The sequence below is a fragment of the Salmo salar genome, chromosome 10 (genome assembly GCF_965601325.2).
Source record: "Salmo salar chromosome 10, fSalSal1, whole genome shotgun sequence".
Classification (NCBI taxonomy): domain Eukaryota; kingdom Metazoa; phylum Chordata; class Actinopteri; order Salmoniformes; family Salmonidae; genus Salmo; species Salmo salar.
In genome coordinates this window covers 81,693,716-81,719,406 of record NC_138300.1, presented here as the reverse complement: position 1 = coordinate 81,719,406, position 25,691 = coordinate 81,693,716, and the positions used below count along the sequence as shown (strand labels likewise).

Genomic DNA, 25,691 nt, shown 5'->3' with positions numbered 1-25,691 from the left:
GAACTTGCAGGTGCCTTGAGAGTGGAGTAACATCTCGCAGCAAGAACAGGCAAATCTGGTGCAGTCCATGAGGAGGAGATGCACTGCAGTACTTAATGCAGTTGGTGGCCTCACCAGATACTGACTGTTACTTTAGATTTTGACCTCGCCTTTGTTCAATTTCTGTTAGACACATGTCTGTGGAACTTGTTCAGTTTATGTCTCAGTTGTTGAATCTTGTTATGTTCATACAAATATTTACACGTTAGGTTTTCTGAAAATAAACGCAGTTGACAGTGAGAGGACGTTTCTTTTTTTGCTGAGTATATAGAGTTGAAGTTGGAAGGTTATAAACACCTTATTTTAAATGTATTTGGCTAAGTTTCACAATTCCTGACATTTAATCCTAGTAAAAATTCCCTGTCTTATGTCAGTTAGGATCACCACTTTATTTTAAGAATGTAAAATGTCAGAATAATAGTAGAGAGAATTATTTATTTTAGCTTTTATTTCTTTCATCACATTCCCAGTGGGTCAGACATTAACACACACTCAATTAGTATTTGGTAGCATTGCTTTTAAATTGTTTAACTTGGGTCAAACGTTTTGGGTAACCTTCCACAAGCTTGGGGGAATTTTGGCCCATTCCTCCTGACAGAGCTGATGTAACTGTCAGGTTTGTAGGTCTCCTTGCTCGCACACACTTTTTCAGTTCTGCCCACAAATTTTCTATTGGATTGAGGTCAGGGCTTTGTGATGGCCACTCCAAAACCTTGACTTTGTTGTCCTTAAGCCATTTTGCCACAACTTTGGAAGTATGCTTGGGGTAATTGTCCATTTGGAAGACCCATTTGCGACCACGCTTTAACTTCCTGACTGATGTCTTGAGATATTCCTTCAATATATCCACATAATTTTCCTTCCTCACGATGCCATCTATTTTGTGAAGGGCTCCAGTCCCTCCTGCAGCAAAGCACCCCCACAACATGATGCTGCCATCCCCGTGCTTCACGTTTGGGATGGTGTTCTTCGGCTTACAAGCCTCCCCCTTTTTCCTCCAAACATAACGATGGTCATTATGGCCAAACAGTTCCATTTTTGTTTCATCAGACCAAAGGACATTTCTAAAAAAAGTACGATCTTTGTCCACATGTGCAGTTGCAAACCGTAGTCTGGCTTTTTTATGGCGTTTTTTTAGCAGTGGCTTCTTCCTTGCTGAATGGCCTTTCAACCCTAAGGGCACGACAAAACCTATTCCCCCTCAGGAGACTGAAAATATTTGGCATGGGTCCTCAGATCCTCAAAAGGTTCTACAGCTGCACCATCAAGAGCATCCTGACGGGTTGCATCACTGCCTGGTATGGCAACTGCTCGGCCTCCAACCGCAAGGCACTACAGAGGGTAGTGTGTACGGCCCAGTACATCACTGGGCCAAGCTTCCTGCCATCCAGGACCTCTATGCCAGGCAGTGTCAGAGGAAGGCCCTAAAAATGGTCAAAAACACCAGCCACCCAAGACATAGACTGTTCTCTCTGCTACTGCATGGCAAGCGGTACCGTAGCGCTAAGTCTAGGTCCAAGAGGCTTCTAAACAGCTTCTACCCCCAAGCCATAAGACTCCTGAACAACTAATCAAATGGCTACCCAGACTATTTGCATTGCCCCCCTTTCTACACTGCTGCTACTCTTTGTTATTATCTATGCATAGTCACTCCACCTACATATTACCTCAACACCGGTGCCCCCGCACATTGACTCTGTACTGGCATCCCTTGCATATAGCCCCGCTATTGTTATTTACTGCTGCTTTTTAATGATTTGTTATTCTTATCGCTTACTTTTGGGGGTGGCATTTTCTTAGAACTGCATTGTTGGTTAAGGGCTTGTAAGTAAGCATTTCACTGTAAACCGGTTGTATTTGGCACATGTGACAAATAAAATTTGATACACACATCCATGACAACGCAGGAGTGGCTTCGGGACAAGTCTGAATGTCCTCGAGTGGCCCTGCCAGAGCCAGGACTTGATCAAACATCTCTGGAGAGACCTGAAAATAGCTGTGCAGCAACGCTCCCCAGTCAACCTGACAGAGCTTGAGAGGATCTACAGAGAATAATGGGAGAAACTCCCCAAATGCAGGTGTACCAAGCTTGTAGCGTCATACCCAAAAAGACACAAGGCTGTAATTACTGCCAAAGGTGCTTCAACAAAGTACTGAGTAAAGGGTCTTAATTCTTATGTAAAATGTAATTTCAGTAGTTTTTTTATATATTTAATGCAAACATTTCTAAAAACCTGTTTTTGCTTTGTCATTATCATCTAACCTGACCTATGCCCAAATTCCTCACTCCTCCCCAACTCCCTGCTGTCATGTTGACTTGTACCAGACTGTGTCTCTTCTCCTCCCATAGGATCCCTGATAATAACATATATTTGTAGAATGTAAACATTCTACAATCCCCTCTCTCCTTCGGTGACATGAATAAGGATATTTCATATTTTCAACAAACTCCAACTTCCATGTTTGTCCGTTATAGTTTGTTAAAACAGCTTACAGAAACAAAATAACAACATTTAGTAAAAACTTTGCTAAATATGTTAACTTGAACCTGTTTGCAGCCCACGTTGTAAGTAATGCATGGCTTCAGTGTGGAAATATATACATAGCATTCACACTGATATAGGGGCAAGGCCTACCGTAAATTGCATTATGGCTGAGCACGGACATGCCAAATGTTGGTCAATAAGCAAGATTAAATTCACAAAAAAAGAAAGCAAAAAATTCTAATAAAATTCTAAACAAAACAACAACTTGCTGTAAATAAGTCAAAATAAACTTACAGGCACCATAATCGCTTCCTGTGGGCATATCATATTAAAACAACGCAGACTATGGAGGGTTTTACACACATCCAAACCTTTCACAGTAGCTGGACAAAGAACCAATATAAAGACAAAGGGAGAATGTCCACTCACCGTTATACTGCTCCTAAATATACATGTTTTATATACATATTGGAACCATCTTACAGATCGCATTCACACTTCTTCAGAAGTTGCATTGCATGCGTGCCATGGACATTCTCGCCATAAAACCAGGACAGTGAATCATTGTAGTAAGTTTGGGTTTAATAAAATTCAATGAAAAACAAGCAAACATTAAATACATGTAAAATGTAATGATATAAAATCTCCAGCATAAAAAAAAGAGACACGAAGCATTGCTGTTGAACCAGCCTTCGTTGTAGTAGGCCTAGGGTAAGGGTAGGGTAGCCTACGGCGGGCTTGGGTTTTAAAAATGTGAAACGGAAAACCAAAAATTGTGATGAGGTTCACCAGTATTCACATCTCATGATGGGCATGGACACATGTAGCCTACATCATGGAGGGGGTTTTAAGCACATCCAAAGCATGGCTAAAATAATGTAGGCCTGCCTACAATACATAGATTAAAAGGGAAGGTCAGCTCACTGTTTTGCTCCTCTAAAAATTGATATTTTAATAAAACCTTGGTGATTAAGATCTATTTTCAAGCCGTCTCACAAGCCAAACACTTTATCAACAGTCTTGACTAGCCTACTTGATTACATTGGGCAGGACAAAAATAAAACAGCCTTCATTGAGAGGAGGGGAGGCTATGCTTAGTTTTTAATCAAATAAAACCCCCAAAAAATAAAAAAAATAAAAAAGTGTTTTATGTTTCCAAATACGATGTATACAGGCACCAAATCATGCGCATATGGGCAGTATGCGTCACGGTTGGATAGACTGTTTCCGTTGTAAAATTCATGCCATAACCAACTGTGTTACCGCTATAACCAGCTTTTGGTTGGTCTTAAATATCCCTACCAGCGTTGCCTAAAATTAGCATTTTGGATTGTGTTTTTAAGGACACCCCTCAAATATTTCCACCCCTCTCATCTGAGCGCCAGCCTGCTGATGTTAGACAGGTAAATTGCCAAACCTGAAATTAGGGTTGGAAAATGCCAGTGAGACAGTTTTTACATGACAAAATTGCAAACTAAAGTGCATTTGACTCTAGTGCCGCCATAACGCCAGACGAAAATAGAATCCTATGACAGATGTGAGGCTGGGGAATAAGGGTTAGGTTGGTGACCACTACAGTAGCTGAAAGGCAGTACTGTAGCCTGACACTTGTTTACCAGGCTTATAGGCTGTGCTGGGGAATAGACTATGACTGATGTGAGGGAAGAGAAGAATCGACAGGTCCTGATGTGACAGAATGGGTGGGGGGGAATGCCCCAAGGGGTTAAGACTAGGTCTGGAGTGTGTGTGTGTGTGTGTGTGTGGGGGGGGGGGGGGGGGGGGGGGGGTACTCACAGCATCCTCCCTGAGCCCCAGTCCCTCTCCATTGGGCAGGGAGGACCTCCTCCGTGTGGTGGGGGTCAGGTTGGGGGTGGAGTTGCCCCCAGCATTGGGTCTCCTCCTCACTACCACCACCTCACAGCATGCCTGGTCCTCGTTCAGAAGGCTCTTCCCTGCATTGATCACCCTATAGAACCAGAGAAGAGCACAAGAATGTGAGGAGCAGAACCAGACACACACTGTGGGAAAGGTATAGCAGATTTCAATGTAACAATATGTGGTTTGTGACACCCTACTACAGAATTTCCCAAACTCATCATTAAGCTTTGATTATTTTAAATCAGCTGTGTATGTGTGTGAAAAAAATGAAAACATGCACCCCTCGAGTTTGGGAAATGCTGCCCTAACATATACAGTGCATACGGAAAGTATTCAGACCCCTTGACTGTTTCCACATTGTTACGTTACGGTTTTATTCTAAAATGGATTGAAGTGTTTGTTTTTCCCTCATCAATCTACACACAATACCCCATAATGACAAAGCAAAAACAGGTTTAAAAACTGAAAAATCACATTTATATAAGTATTCAGAACCTTTACTCAGTACTTTGTTGAAGCACCTTTGGCAGAGATTACAGCGTCGAGTCTTCTTGGGTATGACGCTACAAGCTTGGCACACCTGTATTTGGGGAGTTTCTCCCATTCTTCTCTGCAGATCCTCTCAAGCTCTGTCTGGTTGGTTTGGGAGCGTCCCTGCATAGCTATTTTCAGGTCTTTCCAGAGATGTTCAAATGGGCTTCCCTGTGGCTCAGTTGGTAGAGCATGGTGTTTGCAACGCCAGCATGGTGTGTGCAATGCCAGGGTTGTGGGTTCGATTCTCACGGGGGGCCAGTACAAACAAATTACAAATAATGCATGAAATAAAATGTATGAATTCACTACTGTAAGTCGCTCTGGATAAGAACGTCTGCTAAATTACTAAAATGTAAAAATGGGTTCTAGTCTGTGCTCTGGCTGAGCCACTCAAGGACATTGAGACTTGTCCCAAAGCCACTCATGTGTTGTCTTGGCTGTGTGCTTAGGATCGGATGGTGAACCTTCAACTCAGTCTGAGGTCCTGAGCGTTCTGGAGCAGGTTTTCAGCAAGGACTGTGCTGTACTTTGCTCTGTTCATCTTTCCCTCAAACCTGACTAGTTTCTGACTAGTCCCTGCTACTGAAAAACATCCCCAAAGCATGATGCTACCACCACCATACTTCACCGTAGGCATGGTGCCAGGTTTCCTCCAAACGTGAGGCTTGGCATTCAGGCCAAAGAGTTCAATCTTGGTTTCATCAGATCAGAGAATCATGTTTCTCATGGTTTGAGTCTTTAGGTGCAATTTCGCAAACTCCAAGCATGCAGTCATGTGCCTTTTACTGAGGAGTGGCTTCTGTCAGGCCACTCTACCACAAAGGCCTGATTGGTGGAGTGCTGCAGAGACGGTTTTCCTTGTGGAAGGTTCTCCCATCTCCACAGAGGAACTCTGGAGCTCTCTCAGAGTGACCATCGGGTTCTTGGTCACCTCCCTGACCAAGGCCCTTCTCCCCCGATTGCTCAGTTTGGCCGGGCGACCAGCTCTAGGAAGAGTCTTGGTGGTTCTAAAAGTCTTCCATTTAAGAATGATGGAGGCCACTGTGTTCTTGGGGAACTTCAATGCTGCAGAAATGTTTTGGTACCCTTCCCCAGATCTGTGCCTCGCTTCAAGAAAAAATAAAAAGAACATCTAATGCTATAGACCATAGCAGGAAACAGAAAGCATCAACTGAATGTTAAATGTGTTTCCTGTCAAGTATTTTAAATTGTCTGTATTGTCTACTTGTTGAATGTTTGTGAAGTCTTGATTTGTGGTTGTTTGTAATATCTTGTTAATTGGTGTTGGACCCCAGGAAGATTAGCTAGCGTCACAGCATTAGCTAATGGGGATACTAGTAAAAATTACAATCCTGTCTCGGAGCACTACGGAAAATTCCTTCGTTCTAATAGCATGGTTTTTGCACTGACATGCACTGTCAACTGTGGGACCTTATATAAACAGGTGTGTGCATTTCCAAATCATGTCCAGCGATTGAATTTACCACAGGTGGACTCCAAGTTGTAGAAACATCAAGGATGATCAATGGAAACAGGATGCACCGGAGCTCAATTGAGTCTCATAGCAAAAGGTCTAAATACTTAAAGTATTTGTTTTTTTATTTTTAATGAATTTGCAAACATTTCTAAAAACCTGTTTTCGTTTTGTCATTATGGGGTATTGTGTGTAGATTGATGAAAAAAAATAATTTAATCCATTTTAGAATAAGGCTGTAACATAACAAAATGTGGAAAAGGTCTGAATACTTTCCAAATGCACTGTACATATACAAGACCTGGGCAAATTATTTCCCTCGTACATGAAGGACTGGGCTGCAGGGAAATCTGAACTAATGGATACATTTCGTCTGCTTTTGTCCAGTCTAGACTCCAGTGTTACAAAATATGAACATTTATTTTTCACATGCACTAGCCTCGGCTTCCATTGCAAATGGAAATGAAAACATTCATGCCAGGGTATGTACATTAGTTGTTACATAATCTGTACTTGAGGGTTTGTTATAATGAACTGACTGATAGGAGAGACAAAGCAGGGCTCCACTCTCAAGTCTCCAGCTGAGTACAGACACACTAGAGTTAACAGGACATTGCCAGGCAATTGGCAGGAAGAGAAGCTGAAATTCACACAGTCAGATCACTGATAATTGGTCTCCTTGTAAGGCTTTTACAAAATGGGTGATCTCCCAGGACCCTATAGACTCAAATCATAGAGCCCTCAGTGGCAACAGACCTGTAGTAAAGTGATAATTGGAGCACTAACTGTTTTCATTGGTAAGCACTGGTGCGCTCCCAATTTAAAAAGGCGAAGAGCACCAAACAGTATAGGAGCAAGAGACTAGGCTTAAAATATTAATCCTACCTCTGAAACAAATATCCTAGCTATCCAATTCCTTTCTTTCAGTGTCATTTTAAACCATACTGGGTATAGCTCCCTCCAGTAACCACGAGCACAACCGTTCCTTGATTTTAACTGGCGGCTTTATTCTGTAGTTTAGTCAGAATTATCACCTTCCGTGAGAACTATAAAGTACATTAAAATACAGTTAAGCACACTCTTACAACCTTCTTGTCTTACGAGTGACTTATTAGCTTGGTATAACTCTGAAGTGCTTACATACATACAAAGTTTAGCCGGAGCTATAACAGTATCAGATTAAACACATGAATAAAGGAAAAATACCTAAACGGCTGCTTATTACAGAAGGGAGAAAATCAAAACTTCACATTTAATTTCCCTGGCATGAATTCACGCTTCATCCTTAATTATTATAACGTTACCATCCTAACATACACACTTCAACCTTTACCAACTACACCCGAAGACAAGAAAATGTAGCTAACACAGAGCGGGATCGCCTTCACTCCAAAGGTGTGTTGCTACGATAATGATCCCCGTTACAACAGTTATTAGCCACGTAGTTCCGCTTGTCTTATCATTTCCCCCGCATAGCGAACACGTAAACAATTCAAACAAATAACATAGACTTACAGGTTAATTGTCAGGTTAATTACACTGAGCAAGTTACCAGGTTGTTAGAGCCCATGATACTAGGTTTGAATAGCTAAGTTGGTGCGCAGAGCTTGATTCAATGGTTTAATTATTGTATGGGCCATATACAGTGTAGGGTTTAAGTGTTTGCTAAATTACCATACACCTGTTTCACATTGAAACTCACCCAACACCTTCAAAGTGACACTGGTCTGATACTTGCAATAAAAGGCCTAACCTTTCGTTAGTCTGAAAATCAGTTTAACCCGAAACTGTCCTATTGTCAGACAGACATGTTTGGCATTGAACTGACATCCACCTCAGCAGAGTTTCCCATAGCGGAATAGAGAATATATGGTAATGAATGATCCCTTTGTGTTTGAGCCCAGACTGTCTGAGGATGAGCCGGAACCCCGACCACAACAAGTGTTACACTTGAGCGTTAAGAAGTCTTTCATCTCTGATCTGAGTGGAATGGCCAACCATGCCCTGGCCTAAGAGATGAAGAGTTGCAAGTTTATTCACCACACGCGCAGGATATAACAGATGTAAAACAGTAGTGCCATTTTTACCTTAAGAGCTCTTTCCCTAACAATGCAAAGATAATAATAATAAAATTAAAGAAACATGAGAACGCAAGTATATAAAAAGGTCAGTGCCAGTACTTTATTCCATGTGCAGGGGTACTGGAGAGGTTGAGGTGGGTTTATGCATAAAAAATAAACAAATAAAAACTGGCAGTAGGATATACAAATAAACAGGGCTGAAAAGTGACTGGTAACAGGAAAATATAAATTTTCATGGTAATATAGTAAATGGTAATATATACACTACCGGTCAGAAGTTTTAGAACACCTACTTATTCAAGCTTTTTTCTTAATTTTTTGTATTTTCCACATTGCAGAATAATAGTGAAGACATCAAAACTATGAAATAACACATATGGAATCATGTAGTAAGCAAAAGAAGTGTTTAACAAATCTAAATATTAGAGATTCTTCAAATAGCCACCCTTTGCCTTGTTGACAGCTTTGCACACTTGGCATTCTCTCAACCAGCTTCACCTGGAATGCTTTTCCAACAGTCTTGAAGGAGTTCCCACATATGCTGAGCAATTGTTGGCTGCTTTTCCTTCACTCTGCGGTCCAACTCATCCCAAACCATCTCAATTGGGTTGAGGTCGGGGGATGGTGGAGGCCAGGTCATCTGATGCAGCACTCCATCATTCTCCTTCTTGGTCAAATAGCCCTTACACAGCCTGGAGGTGTGTTGGGTCATTGTCCTGTTGAAAAACAAATGATAGGCCCACTAAGTCCAAACCAGATGGGATGGCATATCACCTTCCGTGAGAACTATAAAGTAAATGAAAATACAGTTAAGCACACTCTGGTAGTTATGCTGGTTAAGTGTGCCTTGAATTCTAAATAAATCACAGACAGTGTCACCAGCAAAGCACAACCACACCATATATTTTGATTTGTTAAATACTTTTTTGGTTACTACATGATTCCATATGTGGTATTTCATAGTTTTGATGTCTTCACTATTATTCTACAATGTAGAAAATAGTAAAAATAAAGAAAAACACTTGAATGAGTAGGTGTCATAAAACTTTTGACAAGTAGTGTACATGTAAACAGGTGTAATAGTGACCAGTAGCAGGATAAATAGTTAATAACGAATGGCAATGACAATCAATAATCATTGGACAGCAGCGTAATGGAGTAATACATCTAATCAATATTCATTTTTGCAGCAGCGTAGGTTGTGTCTGAGTGGGTAGAGACCTATAGATGGGCATAGTAGAGTCAGTCAGTGTGGATAGACTGTAGGAGAGGAAGAGCAATAGTTGTTAGCCATTTAACAGCCTTATGGCCAGGGGAAATTATTTAGGTGTCTGTTGGTCTGAGCCTTGGCCTTGATGCACCGGTACCGCCTGCCGGACGGGAGCATGGAGAACAACCTTTTGTTAGACGGCACCGGAGAAGATGGCTGACGTTTTACGTGCTCCTAACCGATTGTGTTTTTATGTTTGCTTTTTTGTGTTGTTTGTAATTATTATTATTTATTTTTGTACATATTTTGTACATTAGGTTGCTGCTACCATCTCTTATGAACAAAAATAACTTCTGGACAGCGATTACTCACCACAAACTGGCAGAAGCTTTTTTTTTTCCATTAACGAGTCTGACGAGCCCGATGTGAACGACATACTCCTTTCCCGCGAACAGGCCCAAATCCCCGTCATTTGCTTCAAGACGATGAGAAGATAAAAACGAGGTCAAATCAAATTTATTTGTCACATACACATGGTTAGCAGGTGTTAATGCAAGTGTAGCGAAATGCTTGTGCTTCTAGTTCCGACCATGCGGTAATATCTAACATAACCTAACAATTTCACAACTACCTTATACACACACACACACACACACACACAAGTGTAAAGGAATGAATACAAATATGTACATAAAAATATATAAATGAGTGATGGCCGAACGGCATAGGCAAGATGCAGTAGATGGTATAGACATCAAGGCGGTGACCCGATCCTGTAGGTTCATGCTCTACAACATTCGCAGAGTACGACCCTGCCTCACACAGGAAGCGGCGCAGGTCCTAATCCACGCACTTGTCATCTCCCGTCTGGATTACTGCAACTCGTTGTTGGCTGGGCTCCCTGCCTGTGCCATTAAACCCCTCCAACTCATCCAGAACGCCGCAGCCCGTCTGGTGTTCAACCTTCCCAAGTTCTCTCACGTCACCCCGCTCCTCCGCTCTCTCCACTGGCTTCCAGTCGAAGCTCGCATCCGCTACAAGACCATGGTGCTTGCCTACGGAGCTGTGAGGGGAACGGCACCTCCGTACCTTCAGGCTCTGATCAGGCCCTACACTCAAACAAGGGCACTGCGTTCATCCACCTCTGGCCTGCTCGCCTCCCTACCTCTGAGGAAGCACAGTTCCCGCTCAGCCCAGTCAAAACTGTTCGCTGCTCTGGCACCCCAATGGTGGAACAAGCTCCCTCACGACGCCAGGACAGCGGAGTCAATCACCACCTTCCGGAGACACCTGAAACCCCACCTCTTTAAGGAATACCTAGGATAGGATAAAGTAATCCTTCTAACCCCCCCTCCCCCTTAAAAGATTTAGATGCACTATTGTAAAGTGGTTGTTCCACGGGATATTATAAGGTGAATGCACCAATTTGTAAGTCGCTCTGGATAAGAGCGTCTGCTAAATGACTTAAATGTTAAATGTAAATGTACAGTATATACATATGAGATGAGCAATGTAGGGTATGAGAACATTATATAAAGTGGCATTGTTTAAAGTGGCTAGTGATACATTTAATTACTTCAGATGGCAAGATGCAGTAAATGGTATAACATACAGTATATACATAAGAGATGAGTAATGTAGGATAAGTAAACATTATATAATATAAAGTGGATAGTGATTAATTGATTACATAAATTTTTCCATTATTAAAGTGGGTGGAGTTGAGTCAGTATGTTGACAGCAGCCACTCAATGTTAGTGATGGCTGTTTAACAGTCTGATGGCCTTGAGATAGAAGCTGTTTTTCAGTCTCTCGGTCCCCGCTTTGATGCACCTGTACTGACCTTGCCTTCTGGATGATAGCGGGGTGAACAGGCAGTGGCTCGGGTGGTTGTTGTCCTTGATGATCTTTTTGGCCTTCCTATGACATCGGGTGGTGTAGGTGTCCTGGAGGGCAGGTAGTTTGCACCCGGTGATGCGTTGTGCAGACCTCACTACCCTCTGGAGAACCTTCCGGTTATGGGCGGAGCAGCTGCCGTAACAGGCGGTGATACAGCCCGACAGGATGCTCTCGATTGTGCATCTGTAAAAGTTTGTGAGTGTTTTTGGTGACAAGCCAAATTTCTTCAGCCTCCTGAGGTTGAAGAGGCGCTGCTGTGCCTTCTTCACCACGCTGTCTGTGTGGGTGGACCATTTCAGTTTGTCCGTGATGTGTACGCCGAGGAACTTAAAACTCTCCACCCTCTCCACTACTGTCCCCTCGATATGGATAGGGGGCTGCTCCCTCTGCTGTTTCCTGAAGTCCACGATCATCTCATTTGTTTTGTTGACATTGAGTGTGAGGTTATTTTCCTGACACCACACTCCGAGGGCCCTCACCTCATCCCTGTAGGCCGTCTCATCGTTGTTGGTAATCAAGCCTACCACTGTAGTGTCGTCTGCAAACTTGATGATTGAGTTGGAGGCGTGCATGGCCACGCAGTCATGGGTGAACAAGGAGTACAGTAGAGGGCTGAGAACGCACCCTTGAGGGGACCCAGTGTTGAGGATCAGCGGGGTGGAGATGTTGTTACCTACCCTCACCACCTGGGGGCGGTCCCGTCAGGAAGTCCAGGACCCAGTTGCACAGGGCGGGGTCGAGACCCAGGGTCTCGAGCTTAATGACGAGTTTGGAGGGTACTATGGTGTAAATGCTGAGCTATAATTCATGAACAGCATTCTTACATAGGTATTCCTCTTGTCCAGATGGGTTAGGGCAGTGTGCAGTGTGATGGCAATTGCGTCGTCTGTGGACCTATTGTGGCGGTAAGCAAATTGGAGTGGGTCTAGGGTGTCAGGTAGAGTGGAGGTGATATGGTCCTTGACTAGTCTCTCAAAGCACTTCATGATGACGGAAGTGAGTGCTACAGGGCGGTAGTCATTTAGCTCAGTTACCTTAGCTTTCTTGGGAACAGGAACAATGGTGGCCCTCTTGAAACATGTGGGGACAGCAGACTGGGATAAGGATTGATTGAATATATCTGTAAACACACCAGCCAGCTGGTCTGCGCATGCTCTGAGGACGCGGCCGGGGATGCCGTCTGGGCCTGCAGCCTTGCGAGGGTTAACATGTTTAAATGTTTTACTCACGTTGGCTACAGTGAAGGAGAGCCCGCAGGTTTTGGTAGCAGGCCGTGTCAGTGGCACTGTATTGTCCTCAAAGCGAGCAAAAAAGTTGTTCAGTCTGTCTGGGAGCAAGGCGGTGACTTTTGGTGGTGGCGGTGACTTTTGGTGACTTTTGTAGTCCGAGATTGACTGTATACCCTGCCCCATACCTCTCGTGTCTGAGCCGTTGAATTGCGACTCCACTTTGTCTCTGTACTGACGCTTAGCTTGTTTGATTGCCTTGTGGAGGGAATAGCTACACTGTTCGTATTCGGTCATGTTTCCGGTCACCTTGCCCTGATTAAAAGCAGTGGTTCGCGCGTTCAGTTTTGCGCGAAAGCTGCCATCAATCCATGGTTTCTGGTTGGGGAATGTTTTAATAGACGCTGTGGGTACAACATCACCGATGCACTTGTTAACCTCTATGGGCTAGGCGGGACGAATTCGTCCCACCTACGTAACAGCCAGTTGAAGCCTGTGGCGCGATTTTCAAATACCTTAAAAATCCTATTACTTCAATTTCTCAAACATATGACTATTTTACAGCTATTTAAAGACAAGACTCTCGTTAATCTAACCACACTGTCCGATTTCAAAAAGGCTTTACAACGAAAGCAAAACATTAGATTATGTCAGCAGAGTACCAAGCCAGAAATAATCAGACACCCATTTTTCAAGCTAGCATATAATGTCACAAAAACCCAGAAGACAGCTAAATGCAGCACTAACCTTTGATGATCTTCATCAGATGACACACCTAGGACATTATGTTATACAATACATGCATGTTTTGTTCAATCAAGTTCATATTTATATCAAAAAACAGCTTTTTACATTAGCATGTGACGTTCAGAACTAGCATACCCCCCGCAAACTTCCGGCGAATTTACTAACAATTTACTAAATTACTCACGATAAACGTTCACAAAAAGCATAACAATTATTTTAAGAATTATAGATACATTACTCCTCTATGCACTCGATATGTCCGATTTTAAAATAGCTTTTCGGTGAAAGCACATTTTGCAATATTCTAAGTACATAGCCCGGCATCACAGGGCTAGCTATTTAGACACCCAGCAGGTTTAGCACTCACCAATATCAGATTTACTATAAGAAAAATGGTCTTACCTTTCCTGTTCTTCGTCAGAATGCACTCCCAGGACTTCTACTTCAATAACAAATGTAGGTTTGGTCCAAAATAATCCATAGTTATGTTCCAACAGCGACGTTTTGTTCGTGCGTCCCAGACACTATCCCAATGGTAAATAACGGTCGTGCGCACGACGCATTTCCTGACAAAAGATTTCTAAATATTTCATTACCGTACTTCGAAGCATGTCAACCGCTGTTTAAAATCAATTTTTATGCCATTTTTCTCGTAAAAAAAGCGATAATATTCCGACCGGGAATCTGCAATTAGATAAACAGCCGAAGGAAAATATATCACTGGGTCGAATCGGGCACGCGCCTAATTCCATTGTCCTCTGATGGGCCACTTGGAAAAGGCGATAATGTGTTTCAGCCTGAGGCTGCCTCGTCATCGTTCAGGTTTTTCCCGGGCTCTGAGAGCCTATTGGAGCCGTGGGAAATGTCACGTTACAGCTAAGATCCTGACTCTTCAATAAACAGAAGCAAGAACAACAACACCTTGTCAGACAGGCCACTTCCTGCATGAAACCTTCTCAGATTTTTGCCTGCCAAATGAGTTCTGTTATACTCACAGACACCATTCAAACAGTTTTAGAAACTTTAGGGTGTTTTCTATCCATATGTAATAAGTATATGCATATTTTAGTTACTGGGTAGGAGTGGTAACCAGATTAAATCGGGTACGTTTTTTATCCGGACGTGAAAATACGGCCCCCTATCCCAAACAGGTTAATGAACTCGCACACCGAATCAGAGTATTCGTCAATGTTGTTGTTCGCCGCAATGCGGAACGTATCCCAGTCCACGTGATCGAAGCAATCTTGAAGTGTGGAATCTGATTGGTCGGACCAGCGTTGAACAGACCTGAGGGCGAGAGCTTCCCGTTTTAGTTTCTGTCTATAGGCTGGGAGCAACAAAATGGAGTCGTGGTCAGCTTTTCCAGCTGCCTTCTGAGAATTCGTAGGCGACCGAATAAACCCCCCTCCTTCCGTTCTACTAGCTAACGTGTAATCATTGGGAAATAAAATCAACGACCTACGAGGAAGATTAAACTACCAAAGGCACATTCAAAACTGTAATATCTTATGCTTCACGGAGTCGTGGCTGAACGGCAACATTAGCAACATACAGCTGGCAGGTTATACGATGTATCGGCAGGATAGAACAGCGGCGTCTGGTAAGACAAGGGGTGGCGGAAAATGCATATCTGTAAACAACAGCTGGTGCATGATATCTAAGGAAGTCTCGAGGTTTTGCTCGCCTGAGGTAGAGTATCTCATGATAAGGTGTAGAACACACTATCTACCTAGAGAGTCATCTGCATTTTTAGTAGCTGTCTACATACCACCACAGACCGATGCTGGCGCTAAAGACTGCACTCAATGAGCTGTATTCTGCCATAAGCAAAAAGGAAAATGCTCATCCAGAGGTGGTGCTCCTTGTGGCCGGGGACTTTAATGCAGGGAAACAAATCTGTTTTACCAAATTTCTATCAGCATGTTAAAATGTGCAACCACTGGGGGAAAAAAAGCTCTCGACCACCTTTACTCCACACACAGAGACGCGTACAAAGCTCTCCCTCGCCCTCCATTTGGCAAATCTGACCATAATTCTATCCTCCTGATTCCTGCTTACAAGCTAAAATTAAAGCAGGAATTCCCAGTGACTCCGGCAATAAAAAAAAGAGGTCAGATGAAGCAGATGCTAAGCTACATGACTGTTTTGCTAGCACAGAATGGAATATGTTCCGGGATTCTTCCGATGGCATTGAGGAGTACACCACATCTGTCATTGGCTTCATCAATAAGTGCATTGATGACGTCGTCCCCACAGTGACCATACGTACATATCCCAACCAGAAGCCATGGATTACTGGCAACATCCGCACTGAGCTAAAAGGCTAGAGCTGCAGCTTTCAAGGACAGGGACTCTAACCCAGAAGCTTATAAGAAATCCCGCTATGCCCTCCGACGAACCATCAAACAGGCAAAGCGTCAATACAGAACTAAGATAGTTGTACTACACCGGCTCTGATGCTCGTTGGATGTGGAAGGGTCTGTAAACCATTACAGACTACAAAGGTAAGCACAGCCGAGAGATGCCCAGTGACACGAGCCTATCAGACAATCTAAACTACTTCTATGCTCACTTTGAGGCAAATAACACTAAAACATGCATGAGAGCACCAGCTGTTCCAGAGGACTGCATGAGCATGCTCTCCGCAGTCGATGTGAGTAAGACCTTTAAACAGATCAACATTCACAAGGCCGCAAGGCCAGACGGATTACCAGGCAGTGTACTGCGAGCATGCGCTGACCAACTGGCAAGTGGCTTCACTGACATTTTCAACACCTCCCTGTACGAGTCTGTAATACCAACATGTTTTAAGCAGACCACCATAATGCCTGTGCCCAAGAACACGAAGGTAACTTACCTAAATGACTACTGACCCGTTGCACTCACATCTGTAGCCATGAAGTACTTTGAAAGGCTGGTCATGGCTCACATCAACTCCATTATCCCAGAAACCCTAGACCCACTCCAATTTCCATACCGCCCTAACAAATCCACAGATGATGCAATCTCTATTGCACTCCACACTGCCCTTTCCCACCTGGATAAAAGGAACACCTATGTGAGAATGCTATTCATTGACTACAGCTCAGCGTTCAACACAATAGTTCCCTCAAAGCTCAACAATAAGCTAAGGACCCTGGGACTAAACACCTCCCTCTGCAACTCGATCCTGGACTTCTTGATGGGCCACCCCCAGGTGGTATGGGTAGGTAACAACACATCCGCCACACTGATCCTCAACACAGGGGCCCCTCAGGGTGCATGCTCAGTCCCCTCCTGTACTCCCTGTTCACTCATGACTGCATGGCCAGGCACGACTCCAACACCATCTTTAAGTTTGCCGATGACACAACAGTGTCATCTGATCACAAACAACGATGAGACAGCCTATAGGGAGGTCAGAGACCTATCCGTGTGGTGCCAGGACATCAACCTCTCCCTCAACGTGATCAAGACAAAGGAGATGATTGTGGACTACAGGAAAAGGAGTACCAAGCACGCCCCCATTCTCATTGACAGGGCTGCAGTGGAGCTGGTTGAGAGCTTCAAGTTCCTTGGTGTTCACATCACCAACAAACTAAAAATGTTCTTCATTTAACTAGGCAAGTCAGTTAAGAACAAACTCATTTACAGTGACAGCCTACCGGGGAAGAGTGGGTTAACTGTTTTGTTCAGGGGTAGAACGATAGATGTTTACCTTGTCAGCTCGGGGATTCGATCCAGCAACCTTTCGGTTACTGGCCCAAAGCTCTAACCACCAGGCTACCTGCATTTGGAACCTTCCGTGTCCTTTCACACCAAGACAGTCGTGAAAAGGGTACGACAAAACCTATTCCCCCTCAGGAGACTGCAAAGATTTGGCATGGGTCCTCAGATCCTCAAAAGGTTCTACAGCTGCACCATGGAGAGCATCCTGACTGGTTGCATCACTGCCTGGTATGGCAACTGCTCGGCCTCTGACCGCAAGGCTCTACAGAGGTAGTGCGTACGGCCTAGTACATCACTGGGGCCAAGCTTCCTGCCATCCAGGACCTCTATACCAGGCCCTAAAAGGAAGGCCCTAAAAATTGTCCAAGACCCCAGCCACTCTAGTCATAGACTGTTCTCTCTGCTACTACACGGCAAGTGGTAGCGGAGCGCCACGGCTAGGTCCAAGAGGCTTCTAAACAGCGTCTACCCCCAAGCCATAACACTCCTGAACATCTTATTAAATGGCTACTCTGACAATTTGCATTGCTCCCCCTCCCTTCTTTTACACCGTTGCTATTATCTGTTACCTATGCATAGCCACTTTAATAACTTTACCTACATGTACATATTAGATCAATTACCTCGACTGGCCGGTGACCCCGCACATTGGCTCTGCACCGGTACCGCCTGTATATAGCCTCGCTATTGTTATTTTACTGCTGCTCTTTAAACTACTTGTTACTTTTATTTCTTATTCGTATTTTTTTAACTGCATTGTTGGTTAGGGGCTTGTAAGTAAGCATTTCACTGCAAGGTCTTCACCTGTTGTATTCGGCGCATGTGACTAATACAATTTGACGTCTTGGGTGGCTGGAGTCTTTGGCAATTTTTCAGGCCTTTCTCAGACACCGCCTGGCACGTGATTGTTGCATTTGGTTTGTTACCTCATTCCACTTCCTCTACATTTGGGCCTCACTTGCTCTGTCTGACCTTAATAGATCCTAATGCATTTGGAACCGTCAGTGTCCTTTTGCTTGGTCCTAATAACGGGACATTGGATCTGTTCCAATATCCACAGTCCACACTAGCATAGCAGTAGCACTTAGAAACAAGTCAATGTATTGGACACTGCTAAGTGGTGCGCTAGTGCGGATATGGGAACGTAGCCAGTGATGCTCGGGCCTTGACAGTTAGGCAATAGAATACTACAACCAATGTGCATGTGAAGGGTGTGATTATTGTGCAACCACAGTCATTGTCAGAAGCCAGCCAACACAGTGCAGAGAAGAGCAAATCACCAGCCCTGAAATTAGCATCTGAGGAGAAGTATGATTCTCTCATCACCAGTAATCTTACCTCACAAGCAGACATTGATCATTAATCAGAATAGACATCTCTTACAAGTCCTCTCTTATAGACGCGGTAAAGAGGACAATGGAACGTAGACTGTGGGGGAAAGAAGGAGGATGCCAGATTAGGGTTGGGCAGTATCCAGATGTTCATACCACCCTTCTCTCATCCCTGGATTTACGGTATTTGGGCTCCCCCCCCAAAACATCTAAAGCCTATTGGGTGTCTGTTGCATGAAACTAAGAGAATTAGCAGAAGTAATAGAGAATTTCTATGGAGGCTGCTAGCTAAATATGCTAAAGAGTGCAAATGAAAATAAAAACAAATTCATAAAGCTAGACATATAGGTAGGAGCTACCGAAAGTCATTTTTGGTGACTTTGGACATTTACAATCGAATGTGAATGAGAGACATTCTGCAAATGAACAAAGTTGAAGCATGCTTGTCTTAAAATTAAGGAAGAACAGTAATAGCTCTGAAGCAGCATGTGTACATGCTGTGTCTGTGTGGAGTCTGGAGCCGCAGCTTCGGAGAAGAGGGGGTAGGAGATCAGAGAAGAGAAAAAAAACAAGGAAATCAAGATAGCTGTGACAGCTGCACAGATAACTCATCCAAAGGGCTTTGACTTCTCAAAGATGGCAGAAAGATAACACTATATGATGCCTCGTCTCCTTATTAATTCAGTAACTTACTTAGATAACTAGCAAGTTAAACTTAGGGGTCGCGTTAAAACCTTAGGAAATGTAGCTGGATTCATTCTATAATAAACATTAGAAACACCCTGTGTATACAAAACATTAGGAACACCTACTCTTAATTTATTATTATTTATATTTGTTTTTTTTGGGGGGGGGGGGGGTAGATCAGCTTTAATATTTCAGATTGTGGCTTCTATCAATCTATGTAATCATCTGCCTCATTTCCAATCCCCCATTTATATATTATCCTTCATTATTTTCCCCTAAAACTAAAACCCCTCCCCTAATTGGAGTAAACTAGAGGGGTCGGGTTAAATGCGGAAGACACGTTTCAGTTGAAGGCATTCAGTTGTATAACTGACTAGGTATCCCCCTTTCCACTTCCAGCTTATACATATATTTCACAGACAACTAATGTAAAATATACTATCTTTTGTTTGTTTTTAGTCCCAGCCTTGAGCTACCCTCAGCCCCTCCCATCTATCTCTGAAGACCATCCATTTCTAGCTGCCATATATTTTCCACTGTGCTGTTTCACAAAAGTCATTTCTATTCTCAGAGTTACTACAGATTCTAAATTAAAGAAACACCAGCTCTTTCCATGACAGACTGGCCAGGTGAATTCAGATACAAGTTATGATCCATTATTGATGTCACTTGTTAAATCTACTTCAAATCAATGTAGATGAAGGGGAGAAGACAGGATAAAGAAGGATTTTTAAGCCTCGAAACATTTGAGACATGGATTGTGTATGTGTGCCATTCAGAGGGTGAATGGGCATGACAAAAGATTTAAGATCCTTTGAACAGTGTATGTCAGTAGGTACCAGGCAGTTTGTGTCAAGAACTGCAACCTTGCTGGGTTTTTCACGCTCAACAGTTTCCTGTGTGTATCAAGAGTGGTCCACCACCCAAAGGACATACAGCCAACTTGACAACTGTGGGAAGCATTGGAGTCAACATGGGCCGGCATACCTGTGAAATGCTTTCGACACCTTGTAGAGTCCATGCCCCGACGAATTGAGGCTGTTCTGACGATGCAACTCAATATTAAGAAGGTGTTCCTAATGATTGCCATGCATCATTTTTGTAAAAAAATACCTTGCTTTTCATTGTAAGCTCATTTACTTGTGGCTGCCAGCTAAATAGCGTTGCACTTCAGTTGTCATCCGATGAAAATAAATCTATTTTCTGCTGAATGTGTTGCACTACTGTATTTTCTGTGAAGTAAAACTGTGGTTGCACGCCTCTGATCAATCTATATAAAAAAAAGTAATACAAAAAAATTGACTTTCAATATAAAAACATCAATACTCACTTGCTCCTGCTTTTTACAAATAAGAACATTTATTGAAAAACTCCAAAGAAATAGTTAGTATTAAAAACCATCCCGTGGCCATTTCCAAATACCCAGGTATACATGGAATACCGCCCAAGCATATGCCGGATTGGTGCACATTCAACAAATCTGATCTAACAAAGTGGATTTTTGTCAAATCCATCATGATTGATGTATTTTAACAGGTCCACAATCTAATTAATAAAGTCCAATTTTGATATATTTGGTTGTTATTCAATGTATAAGATTTAGAACACGGATTTAGAACACTCCAGTCCTCGGGGGCCGGAGGTGTCACTTTTTCAACATCCCTAGCAAACACAGCTGATTAAACTAATTGCATTCTAAACTGAAGATCATGATTGGTTGATTATTCGAGTCAGGTGTGTTAGCTAAGGCAAAAGTGTGACACCAATCAGGCCCCCGAGGACTGAAGTTTTGTATCTCTGATTTAGAAGTGGTCCCTTTTCAGGTTTAGAAGAAATAACTGCTAATTGCTAACTCCCGTTCATATAAGCTGGTAGCACAGAGAAAACTGTGGTGGAAGTCATTTAACTGTAATGTAGTTGATTGGTGATGATGACATGAACATGTATTGGGGTCGACATCCATAAAAGCGTTACACTCCCGATTTTCACCTCAACATAGTGTGTAATACACAACCAAAAGCCTAAATGTAAGCACATTTTGCTGGGGGCAATGAGGCGATTTGGGATCTTTCCATTGTTTTTGGTCAAGTTCCATCTCTTACATTCTGATTACATTGTCAGGATCTGTTTATGACAGAAAGGCACAATTGATTGATCATTCTAACCCGACGTAAGCGAGTGATCACATTCAAATCATTATATTAGGAGAAGAGAACACATGACACTGATTCAGTTCCTGTGTATGGTCGACAATATGAACTGAAACCACTCATTTCCTTGTGGCCATCTAAGTTACCCTGTTACTGGCCCCCTTACAAGATAGAAAGACAAACACGTGCTACTACATCATGTGATTGCCCACTATCCAAGTGTGTACAGTGATGTGCATGTGTACTTCTCTGTGACATTCACTTAGATATGCATGTCTGCCACCCCACCAGTCATCACATTAGCAGTGTTCATTCTACACAGACACATATTGACTGATGTATTGATCCTCTTCCATTCAGTTCATGAGTACTATGTAGCTGCAGGACAGGAAGGGGGAGGGAGGGAGGGACAGCGAGAGGAAGGGGCAGAGAGAGCCATAGTGACAGATAGACAGTCATATAAAAGTGGGCGAGTAGACTTCATGTAGGCTAGCAGGCCTATGGAGGGGAGCATGAGTAAGAGAAAGAGCGGTGGGGACATAGAGAGAGCAGGACTCTCTGCCCTTCTGAAATGTTGGCGCTCACAGGACCTGACAGCAGACCAGGAGAAAGCGTACAAAGCGGCCAGGTCAGGGGAGGATTGCTGTAGAGCCACTTCTATTCTTCCGCCACCCATCGCCAATCTGTGAAATACAACAGCTCGAGACCAGCTCTTATAACGCAGCCTCTGATTATGTTATATCACAGTTAAGAGGGTGATTCCTTGGCCCGGGACACTGTTCTCAGTGGAGATCACATCATCTTAATATGGGCCTGGCTGCCGGCTGAGAGGGGAGGGAGGGGACAGATCTCACCACAACAACAGAGCCTGCTGGTCAACCAGCTGTTGACAAATCCACAGCAGTGTAGCAGTGTCATTCCTACACAGACAGCTGGGAGAAGCATGTTAGCCATAGCCTCACACGGACTAGATTGCAAGCCACTCTGAAAATAAAAGCAATCTAGTGCTGTGCTGCATACATGCTGAGTAGGTGCTGAATGACCATGGTTGTCCAAATATAGGCTGCTAGTCCTTTTTTCATTCTTGTGATGGAAGCCTGAGGGAATGCACAGATATATCTGTACAGTCTGTTCCTAGGCTGTCATTGTAAATAAGAATTTGTTCTTAACTGACTTGCCTAGTTAAATAAAGGTAAAATAAAAATGATCACCGTTAACATTCAACGGTCGAGGGATGCAGACTGGAAGGTGTTTTAGTGTTTGTTTAGGAGGAACACAGCAGCCCCAATATAAAACCTTTTTTTTTTTACTTTGAAGTTAAAACCAGGCCCATCTTCAACATCGCCACTGTGCGGCAGATCCGAAAGGTCACTGGTTCGAATTCCTGAGTCGACTAGGCGACAAATCTGCCGATGTGCCCTCGAGCAAGGCACTTGCAATTAGGGTTAAGAGTGTCTGCTAAATGACTCAAATGTAAAATGTTAGGCAGCATCTTGTACTTTGCTGCACTGGGAGAAAATGTTATGCTCATTTGTGACACGGAGGTGGATTTGTGCCAGTTTCCAACTTCAGATGGAGAAGCATGTGCACATCTAAATTGGGTTCATCGTCAGGACACGGGAGTTAAAATTGTAACAGATGCAGAGCGCTTCTTCCTGCACAATGTATACTTGTATTGCAAATTGCTAAATGTATCCTATTATCACAATGTGATATGTCATTCTACCAGAGCTGAGAAAAGACTAAGAAACGGAAAACCGAGGAGGATCGATGGACAGATTAAGCTTGAGGAAAATAAACAAGTATTTAATGGCTGACAGGGAACAGAACAGACTTCAAGCTCATTTTTCCACTTCCCATCTTGGCACAATCCACACCTGTGTCTCTCTGTGAACACAATGTCTCATTTAGGTGGGTATGAAACTGCATTGTCCTTCACCAATCAATGTAAAATATAGCCGCTTCAGAGGGATGACATGCGTATAACGTGTGTTGCAAGTTGTTCTCCATGCCTTCTCCTCCACACAATTAGCATTTCAATGACATTTGAAATAGTAAAAAAACATTTCATGATTTGTTTAAAAAAAAAAAAAAAACATTTAATAGCAGCACAGACTACTCTCTTCATTGAATCACTGAACAAGTTAGCTTTTTCATAAGTCAACCTGCAGCAGTAACTGTTGCTTTTACAGTGTGGTTTAACAGTGTGTGCAAAGGAAAGTGTTTACAAACCCATGTCCTCAAACTACTGATAGAATCTGCCTGTGCACTCGAAATGGGGCATGCATAAATAATGAAACTAAAGGGAAGTGATAATCCATCATCCCCTGACAGACACAACGATGTATAACATGGCGAAGCAACTATTGAATTCCATTATAGTTCACATGTAGGCCTAACTCATGGTACTGAAACTACAACTAGTTGCACTATATCTATCAGAATATTTTAGCCATGATGCACAATGGCATGCAACAGTATATTGTAGGTCTAGGTGGTGTAGCAGACAGCAGGTATGGTATGGTATGGGTAAATGCTATAGCAATAGGATACTGAAGCACCTTTCTGTTGTTGTTGTGTCACAACAACATTTCCATGCAAATGTCATTTAGTAGCCTAAATACAACAGTGTTATTCGCTGTTTGCGTTTCATACGTCAAGGGGCAACGTCTGCACCCACTAGTGAGATATATATTTACTGTTCATTTTTGTTTATTTCACTTTTGTATATTATCTACTTCACTTGTTTTGGCATTGTTAACAATGTTTCCCATGCCAATAAACCCTCTTGAATTTAATTTAATTAGAGGCTATGCTGACAGACCGTATAGCCCAGGGATGGGCTACTCCAGTCCTCCGGGGCCGGGGAGTTGTCACCCTTTTCCCCATCCCTAGAAAACATAGCTGATTAAAGGTAATTACGTTCCAAACTGATGATTAGTTGATCATTGGAATCAGGTGTGTTATTGGGGTTGAGGCAAAAGTGTGACAACAATCAGGCCCCCCGAGGACTAGAGTTGCCCATCCCTGGAATAGCCCATTCACATGGAAATAAATGGCGCACAATAATTATTATGTTTATGCTTCTGTCTCTGGTCCAGGGAGCGTGCTGAACCTGCCGCTTTAAATGCTATAGCTTGCTACGTCTTAAAGATGGACGCATACTTACTCTGCATAACCAGTGGCCCATGGCAGCCTCTTCGTCTCTTTCAGAATGAGGATCGGCCGAGAAATATGATCCGCCGAACACTCGATTTCATCCGGTGACAGTCCCAGAAACTCCGGTCTTGTGTACGGATATTTCAGCGGTAAATCGGAGCCACCAAAATGGTCAACGTTTGAACTGCCAGCCATCATACCTCCCATAAAATTGGCCACAGCTGATTTCATCCGTGTGAACATGTTATTGCCGCAGCGTGTCCGAGCGACGGTAATTTGCGGGTCCCCTTGCCCGGAATATCACCTTGGCTCGGCGGCGCGTTTTGCGGACCGCAACAGTTCAGATATGCGCCTCTCTCTCTCTTTCATTCAGACGCGGAAACAAACTCATGATGAGCGCTGTCATGTGACAAACCGGTTGTTTTCTGGATTTGGGTGCACAGCTATCGCGCTGTGATCAGTTTAAACGATTAGCAGCACGTCAGGCAGTAGGTCAAAGGTAGGCTAGTTGTTATCCTGGAATGCCGTCCAGTGTCATTGGCAGGTATACTACAAAAGTAAATAAGGAGTTGCCTACTTGTAAGCGAGTCACTTCAAATCCAATGTTTGCTTGCCCTCTGAAGTGCTCCTTGCTCATTCCCTCGAAATAGGGTAAGTGCTGACACCTACATCATCTTTGGAGTGGCCTAGTCAGTCTCATTTTCTGTCTGACAAAGCATTTTCAGTTCATTCTATTTCACGTTCTATCTCCCACATGCCCTTCTCAGACATGTCCAAGTTATCGCATTTGTGTATAGGAATAGAACTTCCAATTACAGTAGGGACTATGCCTATGTGTCAACTGCAGTAGAATAACCTAACCAGAAAATGAGGGGTATTTCACACCAAATTGGTTTGGAACGGGTTTTCCAAACTCTGGCGCAACTAGGTCAGTTCGTTTGGCCTGGTGTGAACACCCTATCCGCACTCGGGAGCGCAATAAAAAAACACCGCGGTTCGCTCAAAAAGGGTGGTCTCGGTCCCATTACATACCTACAATGGTGCTTTTCCCTGCAGGTAAGAACAAAGTCTGGACCAAACAC

The 25,691-nt window shown here is 43.3% G+C and overlaps 1 protein-coding gene across 2 annotated transcripts in view; it reads right to left on the bottom strand.

The window, feature by feature from the left end:
- LOC106560995 (protein phosphatase 1H) overlaps positions 1-25,241 on the bottom strand; it is a 63,626-nt gene extending 38,385 nt beyond the window's left edge. Inside the window, exons 1-2 of one of the 2 annotated variants that reach the window (XR_006757001.2) lie at positions 24,620-25,241; positions 4,320-4,491 (exon numbers count right to left, since the gene is read on the bottom strand). Coding sequence is in view for 1 of the 2 variants with exons in the window: in XM_014124510.3 (XP_013979985.1) it covers positions 4,320-4,491; positions 24,620-24,852 (405 nt within the window). In the remaining variant the exon portion in view is untranslated. The remainder of the gene's footprint in view (positions 1-4,319; positions 4,492-24,619) is intronic. The other variant, XM_014124510.3, reaches the window with a different exon arrangement.
- Positions 25,242-25,691: the final 450 nt, after the last annotated feature.